Source organism: Mustelus asterias, chromosome 2 (assembly GCF_964213995.1).
Source record: "Mustelus asterias chromosome 2, sMusAst1.hap1.1, whole genome shotgun sequence".
Lineage (NCBI taxonomy): Eukaryota > Metazoa > Chordata > Chondrichthyes > Carcharhiniformes > Triakidae > Mustelus > Mustelus asterias.
The window spans coordinates 36,304,771-36,322,031 of NC_135802.1; the positions used below are offsets into that span (position 1 = coordinate 36,304,771).

The 17,261-nt window shown below is 39.6% G+C and overlaps 1 protein-coding gene across 1 annotated transcript in view; it reads left to right on the forward strand.

Annotated features, from left to right (window-relative positions):
- Positions 1–8,774, forward strand: part of LOC144506938 (kinesin-1 heavy chain) — a 115,334-nt gene extending 106,560 nt beyond the window's left edge. Inside the window, exons 26-27 of the mRNA XM_078233343.1 lie at positions 2,609–2,676; positions 5,959–8,774. Of these exons, the coding sequence (XP_078089469.1) occupies positions 2,609–2,676; positions 5,959–5,978 (88 nt within the window). The 3' untranslated portion in view covers positions 5,979–8,774. The remainder of the gene's footprint in view (positions 1–2,608; positions 2,677–5,958) is intronic.
- The last annotated feature ends 8,487 nt before the right edge of the window (positions 8,775–17,261 follow it).

A 17,261-nucleotide genomic window follows, 5' to 3' on the forward strand; every position in this document is an offset into this window, starting at 1 on the left:
TGCACCTGCAGACTGGGCTTTTGCATCTCATGCACAAGGACCCCAGGTCCCTCTGCACAGCAGCATGTTGTAATTTCTTTCCATTTAGATAATCCAATTTGCTATTATTTCTTCCAAAATGAATAACCTCGCATTTGTTAACATTATACTCCATCTGCCAGATCCTCGCCCACTCACTCAGCCTGTCCAAATCTCTCTGCAGACCTTCTACGCCCTCCACACGATTCACTTTTCCACTTATCTTTGTGTCGTCTGCAAACTTTGTTACTCTACACTCAGTCCCCTCCTCCAGATCGTCTATATAAATCGTAAATAGTTGAGGCCCCAGTACCGATCCCTGCGGCACACCGCTAGTTACCATCTGCCAACCAGAAAAGCACCCATTTATTCTGACTCTCTGCTTCCTGTCAGATAGCCAATCCCCAATCCACGCTAACACCCTACCCCCAACTCCGTGTGACCCAATCTTCTTCAGCAACCTTTTGTGAGGCACCTTATCAAACGCCTTTTGGAAATCCAAAAACACCGCATCCACCGGTTCCCCTCCGTCAACCGCACTAGTCACATCTTCATAAAAATCCAACAATTTCGTCAAGCACGACTTTCCCCTCATGAATCCATGCTGCGTCTGCTTAATCGGACCATTCTTATCCAGATGGCCTGCTATTTCTTCTTTAATTATGGATTCCAGCATTTTCCCAACTACAGACGTTAAGCTAACCGGCCTGTAGTTACCCGCCTTTTGTCTATTTCCTTTTTTAAACAGCAGCGTAACATTAGCTGTTTTCCAATCCGCCGGCACTACCCCAGAATCCAACGAATTTTGATAAATAACCACTAACGCATCCACTATTACCTCTGACATTTCTTTCTGTACCCTGGGATGCATTCCATCCGGGCCCGGGGACTTGTCCGCTTTCGGTCCCGTTAGTCTACCAAGCACTGCCTCCCTGGTAACATTAATCCTATTGAGTACCTCCCCTCCTACCAACCCTCTATCGTTAATATTCAGGAAACTATTTGTGTCTTCCACCGTGAAGACCGACACAAAAACTTAAAGTTTCAGCCATTTCCTCATTTCCCACTATTAAATCCCCCCTCTCGTTACTCTTTGTTTTTATGAATGACCCTGACACTGATGTAGGAAGCAACGATGTAATGTTTGCAGATGTTATGAAATTTGCCAAACTGATGAGGGTAGTTGTAGACTGCAGGATAACCTGAATTGGATGACTAAATAGTCAGAAACATGGGAGATGGAGTTCAATTTCAAGAACATTGGAGGACTAAGAAAACCTGTTCCCTCTGACTAGTCTGTAAGCAATCGGCAGTCACAGATTTCAAATCATTAGCAAAGGATCTAATGTGCAGGAATATGGGGGTAGTTTTTTTTCCACCCCAGAATTCTTGGATCTGGAACGTTCAGCCTGAAAAGATGCTGAAAGCAAATTCACAAAATTTAAAAGACAGTTGGAAGGGCATTTGAAGAGAATGAATTAGAGTTATGGACAAAAATATTGACTGATTTTTCAACAACCCAGCAATAGGTACAAAGGACTTTCTGTGGTGTAAGTTTCTATAATTCTATACAGCAGAATTTTGTGAAGTAACTCCTTCCATTGATACTAGCTGATTGTACTGTAGATTGTGAGCAGGTAGTTATTTTAAAATGTTTCATACTATCTGACCCCATCATTTAACCCTGCACTATTACCCTCAGCTGGGAAGCTGCAATAGTTTAGTCTATAAACTGCTCACTGAAGTGGTTCACTGAAAAGGAAAGAGGTGTGAAACCTGCTGTCAGCAGCTAGTGGCCTGGCTGTGACATTTATTTTGTGAAATCACTAAGTTGAGATTGAAGCTGCCCTCAATTGGAGTGATTTTTCTTTATATTCTTCACAGGTTGTGGACATTGTGGGCAAAGCCAGCAATTGTTGCCCATTCCTGATGTATCTACCACATAAATTACTTAGCACCTTCAGTTGGTTTCTTGATTTGAAGTTTGACATCAAATTTTGGATCTTCTGTGATGCTTCTGTGTACAGACCACAACTATTTTGGATGAATAGTGTGATAACAGTTCTGACTAGCAATTTCAAGTGCAATATTTCTCCTTTTATGTTTGCCCAAAATATGTTTCCAGTGGTATATTCAATTTACCATTTAAATTTCATTACAAACTCTTATTAAAAATGTTCAAGGAACAAAATATATTAAGTATCAAGACTGCAGTTGTAGTAGCTCTTTTCAGAGGATTAACATTTTTATTATGAAATGATAACCATATTGTGGAGGGATGTGGTAGCTTCAGGAAAAGCATTTATGGTCATCAAAAAGGAAGTGGTGTAGTGTAGTGGGTAGCAGTAGCCGCAGTGAACAGTGATGTGGAACCTGGTCCTGGATGTGAAGTAATGTGTCTGAAAATTCTGTACTCTGATTAGAATTGCGTGCTTTTTAGCTGCAGATCAGAAGCTATTTCAGATTGCAAATCATTGTGGGTCAACTAGACAAAAATTTCTAATAGTCACTTGGTCTCCAAAATATAAAAATCAAATTTGTTTGGAAGTCTGGAATTGTACTAAATAAGATGTTTTTTTTTGTTTTGTAGTGTCAGTGGAGGGATGGCTAATAATGCTGAAATTGGAGACATTGGCTTCTTGCCTTCATCTGTTAAAGGTAGGTCATCTGCTAAATATAAAAGTGACGCCAAACTTGTTACTCAACGTGTAAGCTAGAGGTTAAGGGAGTGTTTTGAATGTATTTTCCACAGGTTATTGGGTATGTTCAGAATTATGTAACAATCTGTATTTAAGTGCATATGGTCTTGCATATTTTGCTCTGTGTTCTTGAACACCTGTAATTGTTCCTAAACCATCTCTGCTTAGTTTTCTATGCAAAAGTTGTGGATTAATTGTTTACTGTGAAGAACGGATGAATGACATTTGAGATATTGATCTTGATTTTTGCAGTGACAGTGAAACAGTCCGTGTTCACTGGCATTTCTCCTCTTCAATTGACAGCAACCCCTTGAGTTCTTTGCAGAAAAACAGAAATCTCTAAGTCCTGAACTGTTCAAGTTGTGCCTTATTGAATGGTATTTAATGGCATACAAAGTTTATAAGAACCACTCTGACCATAAACTCATTTTTATTTAATGAATGTCAAATTTCTCCATTGTGGTAGAAACACAGGTTTAATTTTTTGATATTCCAGTTTCTACCTTAATCCAATTTGCATGGTCCAATCACTCATTTCCTTCTATTTAGCCTTCACTTTTTAATACCATTTTATGGTGCATTTTACTTCCTGGTTTGCTGTGAGTACTTCAGTGTGATTGGTTGTTTATCCTGTTTGGTAACATCCTTGGAGATCCCCTGGATATCTGGGAAGGGAAAAATCCATGCCTTGAAGATAACTAGATCTTTGCGGACAGCTTTCTTAAGAGAGTGGCCCAGTGGTCAGCACTGCTGCCTCTCAGCGCCAGGGACCCGGGTTCAATTCCAGCCTTGGGTTACTATCTGCCTGTGTGGAGTTTGCACGTTCTCCCTGTGTTGGCGTGGGTTTCCTCCGGGTGCTCCAGTTTCCTCCCACACTCCAAAGATGTACGGGTTAGGTTGATTGGCTTGCGAAATTGCCCCTTAGCATCAGGGAGATTAGCAGAATAAATATATGGAATTATGGGGATAGGGCCTGGGTGGGACTGTTGACAGTGCAGACTTGATGGGCCAATTTGCAGCCTCCTGCCCTGTAGGGGTTCTATAAAAAGGTCACAGGTGAGCACTGTCACTTTGCCACTGACCATATGTGGGCCATTATCTGTAAATGTAAATGCAAATATTTTGAAAATTTCTACATGCAGTTTTGAGTAAACCATCTTGTTTTTGTCATTTGCCTTGTCTCACATTAATTTGTTGCCCTTGCTGCACTGGCAGTTATAGTTGAGTTTACTCCACTACATCAGTGGAAGGCAAGAATTTTTTTTGAAGTATTGTTCCAGCAACATTGCATTTTCAAGAAGAGTTGTCTTCAAGCTTTCCTCATCCTTTCGCATTCTCCTGTTCAATAACATAATTTTTTAACATTTCATTAACTTTACTGTTGCACTTTCTCTCTCTCTTTCTCTTCTGGATATTCTTGGATCATGCAGGTCACCTGAGAGATGTAAATGACAATAGGTGAATACATAATCTCTATTTTCACACTTGTAGTGATAGTTAATTCCCTCCCCCAAAATCTTTCCTAATCCTGTAGATCCCCATTGAACTTCTGTGTATTTGAAATAATTTAAATTAAAATCCTTTAGAATTTACCTGTGACTTTTAGTAGTGCAATGAAATCGCATATTAAATAATTTAGGATTTTTTTTATCCGTCCCATTTGTACTGACCCCTCCCAAGTTATTCTTTATAAGACTGGACTTTATTGATTTGTATACAGAGATCACTGGTTAAGATTTTTCTTGCTGTGTGCACGAGTCCAGCACATCATGATTTTACATTGTTCTCTTGGTGTCACACTCAACTACTTTAAGTTGCCAGAAAACAACACCAGTATTCTGCTCATTTACACTGCTTTCCAAACAGAGAACAAAATACAATTACCCACCTCCTCAAAAGCCTCCAACTAGCTTGTTATATTTCTGTTAGAAACACAAGATAATTGGTATTTTCTTAAAATTATAAACTTCAAAAATGATGAGTGGAATCTATTCAACACCATACATTTTCAAAAAGTTAACTAAGTTTGTTGTTTTGGTAATATGAATTTGGAGCAGTTGAGATTAACTCCTTGCATCCAATACCATCACATTGCTTTCACTGATATCCTATTAATAGTACACAACAACAGTTTGCCTTCTACGGTGAGCATACTTCACTCCTATGTGGAAAGCACTTAAATTAAGATTAATAGTCTTAGGTTATTGCTGAATTCGCAAGACTATTAAGTGGTAGCCAAGATTTTGGTAATCTGATGGTATTGTGTTTTTCTGGTGAAAATATGTCTTCTGAATGTGACCCATAATTTTGTCACAATGTGATGGGCAAAAGATCTAATTTCCCTGTGTATAGGGAATTCCACTTTTAACAGTTTGTTGAATCTATCAGTATTTTTCGAAGTTTATTAATATTCGAATTGCAATAAAAACTCAGAATTTTAGTATAAAAACTTAAAGGCTGATTGAACACATTACAGCTTTGCTATACATTTCATTCCATGATGGTCATCTGAAAGGGAAAAGTAAATTGATTTAATTGTTTGCTTTGCTCAACAAATGCTAGGAACAGGATTAGGCCATTCAGCCTCTTGAGCCTGTTCTGCCATTCAATGGGATCATGGCTAATCTGTGTCCTTTGCTGTGCCCATCTTCCTTGGCGCCATATCTCTTTATACCCTCGTAAGACGTCTCACAACACCAGACTCCACTCGCCTGACGAAGGAGCAGCGCTCCAAAAGCTCGTGATACCAAATAAACCTGTTGGACTTTAACCTGGTGTTGTGAGACTACTTACTGTGCCCACTCCAGTCCAAAGCCGGAATCTCCACATCATGGCCTTTTTACCCTGGCCCAGCCAAAATCTATTTATCTATCCCTCCAATTTCAAGATGTTAATTGAGCCAGCATCTACTGATTGTGGGAGGAAGTTCAACACTTCCCAACTTCTCTTGTGAAAGACGTATCACTGATTTTAAATACTAAAATATGAATGCTGAATTTAACTCTATTTAAAATCCGGATTCCCAGTTACAGTTCCTCAATTTTCAATCACCTTTTTTACTTTTTCTCTTGTCTCTCCTACAGCTTCATTAAGGGGGAAGTTTGTGCCAGCTTTCTGTTTTAAAATGCTCTTTGTTTTATAATAATGTTCAGGCATTTGTATCATTGAAGTGACTTTCTACAAGCTACAATGTGGATTTACTAGTTTTTTTTTTAATGCTGGTTTCTTTTTTTCTTCACAGCTGCTAAAGCAACAACATAATCAAAGAGACGCAGACATAATCCAAACAACCCATCATTCCAAAGCAGTGTGAACTCTCCAACTAAGACTTTTCACAGGATTATTTTTGAAAAATAAAAAAAATTGGCCTGTACAGCTCCACCCTTGGCAGAATCTCCTTACTGATCTCCTTGCAAAACAAGAGTGCAATGTAGGCGTCTTGCAAATAACTACATCTAATTTAACGTGTAGCTCCATTGCACAGTACATTGTCATTCATGTCTTAAATTTAGTCTGCACTGTGCCAAGTTGAATGTACGTTGTTGCAGGAAAACTTTAGCAGAAGCGTTGAAGCCTAATTTGTGTACATTTCATTGTTTTAGGACTTGTGAAACAATGTCGCCAAGTAGATTTAATAAGCTTGTTTTACAGTGAAAAATGATTTGGAGGAACGCAGCTATCACCCTCGTGTAAATTAAGATAGTACTTGAAGTTTTTCTTGAAACTGATTTTTTTTGGTTTGAGATGAAGAGGAGTAGTACAATTTGAATACTGAAGGTACATTCATGACCGTATGGGATTAGAGCAGAGTGTTAGGGTAGTACTGAATAAAAAGCTGCTAACAGTGAAATACAGGAATGTTCAATGAAACTGTTAAACATGAATATATTGTGGCATTGTCTGACTAAGGTTATGGGAGAACGCTGAAACACATTGGCTGACCATAAATGTATGAGGGAAAATTAAAAGGCTTTATATTTTGAGATGGAGCACACAACAGCATATTCTGTCCAGATTTTTGTCATTGCTTTTTGTGGTAAATTAAGGATCAGTATTTCACCCTTGTGTTCTTTATATAGCAAGACAGCATTATTTAAAAGTATTTGAGTTAAGACATTGTACTTGTACTAGTTTTATAATGGATTTCAGGTGAAATGCAAACACTTAATTTTTTTAAGTTGTCATTGATAAAATCATTAACAACTGGCCATTGCTTGAACATTATGCCCTCCTCTCTGGTGTGTCTAAGTACTTAATATATGTTGTTAATCACACTGTTTAGTGATAACCAATAAAATGCAAAATGGCTGATAAAAATAGGCACAAATGGAAAGTGGGTGCAAATTTGTAAATTACTATTTTACCATCATTGGGTTTTTCTAGAAAAGCAAAATACTGATCTACCTTGTCTTTAAAAACAAATCTTATCCACACGAAATAAAACTGATTCTATTCTGGCACTTATCCAGAAAACATTTTACAACACAAGAGGCTGGTTATTAACATAAGGGAAAATGTGATGAACAAAATAAATGATGCATATGATCAGATAACTGGGTAAGATTCATTTATTAGGGGGAGGAAAATTGAGAAAGCAGTATGTGATGCACTAAACTTCAATGAAGTGTCTCAAAGGAGCCAGTGGTCGAAATCTAGTCCTGATGTAAACATTGTTGAGGCATATCCTGAAGTGGTCCTTCCCTAAAATGTCTCATAATGTGTCATTTATAATTACAAAAATACAGGTCTCTGCTTGTTGATTCATTAAAGATTACCAGTGGGGTGTTAATACGTGTGACTATAGGCAGACGGTTGTTCTGTTCCATTTACCCTAAACTTAGTGGATCAAGCCTTGTGACAAGGCATTGGCAAAAAAAGACTATTGGATGTGTGAATAAGTGAATTCATTCTTGTGCAGAAGAAAATGCACTTTACAACTTAAAAGCCAAATTCACAGGTAGTATAAATGTTTTTGTGTGGTCTGAATAAATGACTCATTGATGTACCACTTTAAACATGAGATGGTTATTTTTGGCATTGTGCACTACAGCCTCCAAATTTTCCAGCTCTATGTTTTACTTACTGGAGGCTGACCAACAAATCCGCCAATAAAGCAACTCGAGTTAAACATAGTGCCGAACATACTTCAAGGTCAATTATATCCAAAGCCTTTTCATTGCAAGGTCAATCGGTCTTGGATCTGTTGCTCTTGATACTGATAAACCAGTCAGTATATCAGGGCATCTGATTTTATTTTTAAAAAGGCTTTCAAGGATTGATATAAACATCTTTGTTGGAATATCCTTACTTCAAAAAACAATGCATTATTCCATCTGGTTTCAAAAAAAAAATATTTGGACCATAAGGCTTGATTTATTATCTAAGATGAAATGTAATTTCTTTTGTACATTTCTTGTCTTGACAATAGTACAAACAACCTAATTTTGCATATTTACTTGTTGGATTTTCTGTTTGGCATATTGGGTCGTATATGTGCCTAACACTCAATATTGGCCAGAAAGTGCAGTCACTGCACTGGTGACATGACTGGTTTAAGGACCTATCTCTTGTATTGCAATTTTCTTTGTACAATTTCAAATATGTGACATGCATCAAAGTTGCCATGGCAAATCATCTGGACAGGACTGCACCCAGGGTGTTTATTCTCATCTGTTGAATAGTAAATGCCTTGCTATCCTGATTGCATTGCAGTGTACTCTTCAAGTGCTTATTGTAAGCTTGTTCCTCAGATCTTGTAGAAATGAATGGTTTTAAAGCATAAACGCAATTGAATAAAAACCTCGTATTTATTCATGGTGATCAACTAAATTATTTGCATAATTTAAACAATGCTAAGGAAATTACTGTAATAGTTCTAAATTTGACATGAGATGACACTAAGGTTTCCGCCTGTGGAATATGGTGCAGAATAAGTCGGACAGCGGAAGGCACATAAAATTCTGTTTTTTGTTAAGCCATCATTTAGTTTTGACTGACTGCATGCTGTAAATGTATTTGTGTTTAAATAAATGACTTTTTGTCTGGGAATTCAGTGAACTTTTGAGTAGAAACATTTTTTATATTAAAACTTCAGTCCAGCACACACCTAATGGCTGCTTTATTATAAAATACAAATCTTGGTGTTTCTATGCAAACAAATGCAGTGTTCACCTAGATTCGCACCAAGTTGTCCAGTGGAAAGTTCATATGGAAAATATTCAGTCCAGTTAATGAAAATTCTAGTCTGAGTTTAGCCCAGCTGTTTGCAAATTAAAATAACGCTGGTTATTACTGTGTGGCTGAAAAGTTTGTTAAATTAATACCATAATGAAAGTGAGTTATTTTTGAGGTATAGACTTCTTCCTTCATAACACTACATATAAGCTATAAACCTATGATCTTTAAAGTAAAGTTAAAGTTTTAAAGTTTATTTATTAGTCACAAGTAGGCTTACATACACACTGCAATGAAGTTACTGTGAAAATCCCCTAGTCGCCACACTCCGGTGTCTGTTCGGGTACAGAGGGAGAATTTAGCACAGTCAATTCACCTAACCTGCACATCTTTGGACTGTGGGAGGAAACCAGAGCACCCAGAGGAAGCCCACACAGACACGGAGAGAATGTGCAAACTCCACACAGACAGTGACCCAAGTCGGGAATCGAACCCAGGTCCCTGGTGCTGTGAGACACTAACCACTGTCACCATGCCACCCCATCTTTGGATCGTAATCTTTGGTCTAAGACCCAATTTTAATTAGTGGAACATTTTTGACATTTGGGGGTCTGGGGAGTGCCTTCTGACTGCCCCTGCCCCTCCACATTCTTGAGGCCTGCTTACCTCGTCTGGGACTCCAAACATCCCCCTCTGACTCCCTGGCCTTCTCTACCCTCCCTGTCCTGGGACCCTTGACATTTATTTTTTCCTCCACTTCCTGTACTTTGTCTTGGGCTTCCTGGTGCAGTTTTTCTCGAGTTCTCCACAACACTGTTGCTGCAGGCGCAGGAGAGTTGCTGATCAATCAAATTGGTCAGCAGCTCTCTAAGGCAGTAGTTCCTCCCAAGTGTGGGGATGTGTACCCCACCGACTCTTTGGATGGCGGAAAGCGAGCTCCCACCATCAGAAAAATTCTGGCCATACTATGTATATTAACTATAAACAAACTTCATTAGCCATTAATTGCCCTAAAGAAACATTAAATGAAAGTGAGGACCTCACCAGCTGTGTTTCAAGTATTTTCAATTTTTTGAGTATTTGGAACTGCAGTATTGAATTTTGTAAGTTGCTCAAGTATCTCATTGTCTGAAAAGCAACAGCAAAGTAGTAAAATGTGCAATGGTATTTCATAGGCATGCTATCGAACACAATTTCACATCAAGCAGGAAATATTAGGTGAGATGACCAAAATCTCGGTCAAAGGTAATTTCTAAGGAGTGGTGGAAAATGAGGCAGGGATGCTTAAGGAAGGATTTCCAGAGTCCATTTCAACAAGTTGCTCTCTCCCTACCCTCTCTTGATTTACAGCTATTACTGGAATGTTTTTTGTATCCTCTTAGTGAAGAGAAAATCAAAATATTTGGTCATTTCATCCGCCATTTCCTTATTTATTAACACCTCGTGGTCACTCGAGTGATAACACTTGCTCTTTTTCTTTTTAAATAATGTAGAAACTCTTGCTATCTGCTTTGGCATTTCTAGCCACCTTCCTCATGTTCTAATTTCTTTGTCCTGATTATCCTTTTAGTCATTCTCTGCCATTCTTTAAATTTTGACCAATCATCTGTCCTGCCACTCCTCTTTACGCAGTGATATGCCTTTTCCTTACATTTGATGCTTTCCTTAACTACTTTAGTTAATCACAATGTGGAGATGCTGGCGTTGGACTGGGTGGACAAGATGAGAGGTCACATGACACCAGGTTATAATCCAACCGGTTTATTTAAAATCACAAGCTTTCGGAGCACTGCACCTTCAGGTGAAGGTCACACTTCACTTGACACAGGAGCAGCACTCCAAAAGATTGTGATTTCAAGTAAACCTGTTGGATTATAACCTGGTGTCATATGACTTCTCATCATAGTTAATCATGGATGGTGGGTCCTCCCTTAGAACCTTTCTTTATCATACAAATGTACTTATTCTGAATATTATGAAATTCCTCACTGCTTCTCTACGGATCTATCCTCTAGCCTAGAATCCCGATTCACTTCAGCTAGTTCAGCTTTCATGCCCTCACTTATGTTTAAAATACCAATATTAGATGGTCTGACAATTTAAAGATAGCAAGAGGGTTCAAGAGAGGTGGTGGTGATGTGGAGCTGAGTCATTTGCATAGTTGTGGAAACAGGTACTGTTTTCTATAATGATGTCGCCACCAAACAGTAGCCGGTGGATGAGCATTTGGAGGGGAGGGGGACAGGGTGCAAGAATAAATCCTTAGGGTCACACAAAGCATAGTTGAAGTGTGAAGCCACTGCAAACGATTCTCTGGTGACAACTGGATAGCTAACAAACCGAGTACAGACTCACCAAGTTGGACATTAGAGGAGAGGTGTTGGAAGAGGGAATATGGTGTGGTCAACCTTGTCAGTGGCCACAAACAGGTAAAGAGCCAGGAGTTACAATTTACCTTGCGCAAAGGATGTCATTTATTACATGTGGGAGAAGTGGAAACCTGATTTGAGGAATTAAATAGATTATTTGGTTCTAAAAGACCACCTAGATACATTATGGTCTAGCTTGCTAGAGGGTTATTTTGTCATGAAAGGTAAAGTTCATGTAAATTTTAGCAAAATAAATTGGTTGCTTGAGTAAAGATCATGTACTGTGCACTGAACACGCCAATTGAGGATTGCAGTTTCCCACCCTGGGTTAGATCCGTCCACAAACACACAGATTGAAAGACATGATGTATTGTTAGCAACTGTCTTGCATATGAAATAGGCACAGGAGCAGGTCATACTGTCCATCAAGATTGCTCTACATTTCAATCAGATAAAAGCTGAATGTTTCCATGTTATTTTCCAACCTCGGAGTGAAGAAATTTCCCCTCATCTCAGTCCTAAATTGACCCCTTTTTCTGAGACTGTGCTTCCATGTTCTAGACTCTCCACTCAGGAGAAATAGCCTCTCACCATCTACCCTATCGAGCCTGCTAAGTATTTATATTTCAGTGAGATTACCGCTCATTCTTCTAATCTCTGGAGAATATCCTCATTCCACTCGATCTGTCCTCACAGGACAGTCGTCTCATCCCAGGAATCAACCCAGGAATCAATCGAGTGAACCTTTTCACCCTCTCTAAAGCAAACCTATTCTTTGCTTTTTAAAGAATAATAACTCTACACAATAGATATGGTCTGGCTACATCCCAATATAACAATTTTGCTCTTCTATTCAATAAAGATGAACATCCCATTTGCCGCCTTAATTGTTTGGTATACCTGCACGTTCACTTTTGAGTTTGGTGTACAAGGACCACCAAATCCCTTTGCATACCAGCATTCTGGCATCTTTTTTATGAAAGATGATTTTTCATTCTTTCTACCAAACTGGCCAATTTCACGCATCCCCACACTAGACTGCATCTGCCATTCTCTTGCCCAATCACTGAACCTGCCTAGTAGCCTTTTGTGGTATTTGTGTCCCCTTCACTAAGGCATTGAGATGGGTGATAAATAGCTGTTCAAGCACTGATCATTTCAGCATTCCACTTATTACATCTACCATTTCTTGTTTTCTCTCTTCCTCCTGTCTTAAACAGTAGGATTTATATTTTTCTATCCATTAAGACTGTTCTAGAATCTAGACAATTCTGGAAAATCAAAACCGAAACGCTATTATCACTCCACCTTTTCAAATCCTAAAATGTAGGCATACCTAAAAATGAGGTATCAATCTGGTGAAGTTACAACAGAGGAGCAGCAAGTAACAGACAAGAGTTGAGCAATTCCACAATCAACAGATCAGATCTAAGTCTGCAGTTGCGCCACATCCAGTCATAAATGATGGTGAAGAATTAACTCACTGGAGGAGGAGGCACCATAAATATCCCCATTCTCAATGATGGAGGAGCCCACTTGATGCGTCGTCACTGACCTATGTAGGCAAAGGTGACTGATTTGTGTACACCAAGATCCTGTAAACAGCAATGTGGTAAATGACCAGCTAATCAATGTTTGACTGATCAAAGCATAGGCATTAGCCAGGACTCTGGGTGAAACTCCCTGTTTGTCTTTGAATACCGCCTGGGAATATTTTATGTTTACCTTAAAAGGCTTCTGGATTTGGGTTTAAAATCCAATCAGAAGGATTTCTGCAGCATTCCTTCAGTATTGCAGCCTTGACTATGTGTTCGAGCTATAGTGAGCTTAGGTCTGCAGTGAATGACCTCGTGCTTCCGCACATTGAACTCTAATGCTGCAAAATGTGGGAGTATACACAGGATTGAGATAGTGAGGCAAGCAGAGATGGAAGTCAGCAAGATGGATGGTGTAAGGCGGTGGGGTGAAGGTGCCCAAAGGTAGAGGGTTTCTATCTACCCCCTCAAATGGTGTGAATGGAGGAGTGAGCAGGAGACATACAGATTTGGGGAGGTGAGAACAATGGGGGTCAGCATTTAGTTCAAAGGCATCCAAATAATGTAATGTCCTTTTAAATTTTAAAAGCACATTAGTTCTTGAAGATTTGGTTCTAACAGATGGAAGACCAGTCAAAGGAACGATTTCAGATGACCAACAGGAAGGAGTTAAGGGGAACAGCATATTCTCTGATTTAATGTGTGCAATGCAAGGGATATTCTTCAGTTACAAAATAAGGAAAAGTTCAATGCAAAGTTTCACTTGTCACAACAGGGAGGTGGATTGGGTTTAGTGCTACAAAGCACTAGAACAAATGCCCCTTACCCTCTCTCTCCCAGAACAGCTTCCTGCTTGACACATTTGGCTGCAGCTGACACTGATTTACAATCTGATAATATTTTCTGGCGCAGTTTGTAACAAAAGTGTTAACTACAGTGTGCTCAACTTTACCCCTTCAAAAGTGCTCATGATTTGGCCATGTGACAAGCCATGGTTTCAATTCAGCATTTCAAAACACTGCTAAGATCATGAAAACAGGAAAAAGGGATCCTGCTCCTGGGATGTCTTCATTCAAATAATAAACATTGTAGTTTCCAGAGGTTTAATGTCTTTAAGTCTCTGACGACTCTGTCATTGCACTCACAGCTGCTCTGCATGGCGGACGGTAGCACCAATATGCATTATAGTACTAATATGAACTAGTAATCCAGCAGCCCCGGCTAATGCTCTGGCAACATGAGTTCAAATCCCATCACTGTAGCTGGTGAAATTTAATTTCAACTAATAAATCTGGAATTGTAAAGCTAATTTCAGTAATAGTGACCACGAAAAGACCAACTGGTTCACTAATGCATGTGACTACATGTGACCCACACAGCAATGTGGTTGACGCTTAATAAATAGCTCTTTGAAACAGCCTAAAAAAAAGCCACTCAGGTTAAAGGACCTCGTCAGCGATGCACACAACCCCTGAAATGAAAAGTCACTGAGAGTGTCATTATTCTCTCCTGGCAGAGGGACAGAAGCTCAGTTAGGTGATTTATGTGATGTAATTGCAATGTATAAACAATCGTAATGTGATAAATATTAATTATTGTGATCTGATTTAAAATTAGTCACTTGCTGCATGCTGGGAAGATAAAAGTAATAATTAAATTGTAATGAATTAAAAATGGTTTGTGTGTAAATAAAATTAGTCATTCATGGCAATGCTATTAAAAGAGTTAGCTCAACCGAAACCCACAAAATCCTTATGTAGGACTCACCCTGTCCCCCTCTTCCACCTCCACTCTACCCCCAATAGTCTGTGCAACCACACTGGAATTGCTGCAGAGGTGGATTATTGGGTGATCTCAGATGAACATAGCTGCTTACTTGCAAAAGTGTAGAAGCAGACACTATTTGTATAAAATGTTGGTTACATTTTCACCGGACGAAACCTTAATCTAGAAAATTGGATTGCAGTCAGTTAGTTTATTTTAAGACCACCTGTAACTCAAGTTATTTTGGCTTAAAGGACACAATAGATTCCCAAATGCTGGGGAATACTCCCAACCGAAGTGTAAAAGATAAAAAATATTATTGAGAAGGATATATTTTATGCCTTGCAACTCACTGACGTGCAACAGCACATAGGTAGCTGTACCAGAGAACAGGCCAGAACACTCATCACTGGCATAAGGCCAGACAAGCAGAATGGCTCCCCGTGTGTGCTGTATGAGTCATCATAAGCACTAGCAATATTGCTGTCATTTTATAAGCAAGATTTATGTTACTGTTACAGCAAACAACTGCAAGATCAGATTTCAACTTCTGAGGTGTTGAAAACAGGAAGCGGCTGAATGTGGAGCTCTCTACCTTTGAACCAGAGATCAGCTCATCGGTGTCTCATCAAAGGCCGTCCCATTCTTCCCATTTATTCTGTTGAGCTTTTGTGGTGGCAGGAAAAAGCGGGCGGGGTAGAACTGGTTCCAGAGAGTTATTTTGCCCTGCCTAAATGGTCAGCATTTGTGAACGACTGCTTAAACATTTGTATCTTTTTATTGTGCTTCTGAGGGATGATTTTGCATGATGTCTTCAAAATGATGAATCTTATTAGATGGCAAGGCAGATCTCAGATTTGGCCCAATGTTTTGTAGTCCTACTTCTGACACACTTCATCCAGCAAGTTCCCACACCAAGAATGTTGCCTCACCCACTTAAGTTTTTAGGTGTCCAGATCACCAACAACATGTCCTGGTCCCCTCATGCCAACACTATAGTTAAGAAAGCCCACCAATGCCTCTAAATTCTCAGAAGACTGAGGAAATTTGGCATGTCAGCTATGACTCTCACCAATTTTTACAGATGCACCATAGAAAGCATTCTTTCTGGTTGTATCACAGCTTGGTATGGCTCCTTCTCTACCCAACACCGCAAGAAACTACAAAAGGTCGTGAATGTAGCCCAATCCATCACACAAACCAGCCTCCCATCCATTGACTCTGTCTACACTTCCCGCTGCCTCGGCAAAGCAGCCAGCATAATTAAGGACCCCACGCACCCCGGACATTCTTTCTTCCACCTTCTTCCTTCGGGAAAAAGGTACAAAAGTCTGAGGTCACGTACCAACCGACTCAAGAACAGCTTCTTCCCTGCTGCTGTCAGACATTTGAATGGACTTACCTTGCATTAAGTTGATCTTTCTCTACACCCTAGCTATGACTGTAAATACTATATTCTGCACTCTCTTGTTTCCTTCTCTATGAACAGTATGTTTTGTCTGTATAGCACCCAAGAAACAATATTTTTCACTATATGTTAATACATGTGACAATAATAAATCAAATCAAATCAAAAATCTGGCCAGTACAAGTGAATGAATTCAGGCTGATTCCATTATCCAATGTTCCTTGCTAATGATTCCCTGGTGCTGGGAGTCACAGTATAAGACCTGCAACTATTTTTTAAAAGTCACTCAAGATATGGGTGTCATTAGACGATATAGACAGGCTGGTGGAATAGGCAGACACGTGGCAGTTGAGTGCTGCAATGATGATGTGTTGAGCGCTCAATGCCTTCCTGTGGGGGGGGGGAGGGGGGGCGGTGGATCACCTCACAGTTAACAAATCCCTGGGAAATCCAGGGGGAAGTGGAAAGGAATTGATACGTATCCAGTCTCCCCCTGCATCTGTCTGTTCTGGCTGACGTGGTGGTGTGTTACAATTCACTCAGGGAATCCGAGTACTGTGGCAACATGCACTTTTCCAGGCAGGCTGCAACCTGGAGCTATGGATTGTAGACGTTCCAATTTCCTTTCCGTCACATGCTGAACAGGAATTGCACTTACACCTACTGCCTGCTACTGATTTGATTTGATATTTTTCCAATGTCACGTCCCAATATATTTTTTTAAGTGCCATAATCCAACTTAGACCAATATGCATGGCAAAGGATCATCTGGACTCAACGTCAGCTCTTTTCTCTTTTGGTTTCAACATGCATGGCTATCCTCTTGCGATAATGTTTATAACACGCTGTGAGAACCAAAACATTAATGGTGAAAGTAGCACGCGGAAAAAAAAGTGCAAATTGTCACAGCTCCTTGTCACAGACTGCAGGATATAATTTGTCTTCACGATCCCCTCCGTGGAATATTGTGAATCTGGAACATATCATCAGGAGAAAGCAACAGACAGAAGGCAAGAACTTTCACACAGGGTGGAGCGGAAACAGAAGGATTAGGAAGGATATCACAGGCACACTGTTTCCAGTAAGCAGCGTGTGCCAGAAACTGGCACAATTCAAACAGAAAGCCACCTGTCGCTTTCAAGCTGGAAAACTGTTTCCTGGAATGGAAATTAACCTCAAAAAATGGAATTAACACAATCCAATCTGACTCGTTTGATGCAATGTAGTATTAAACACCAAAACTGAAAACCAACTTGCTATCTAACACCAAGAGTTCTCCCAACTGAATCCCCAA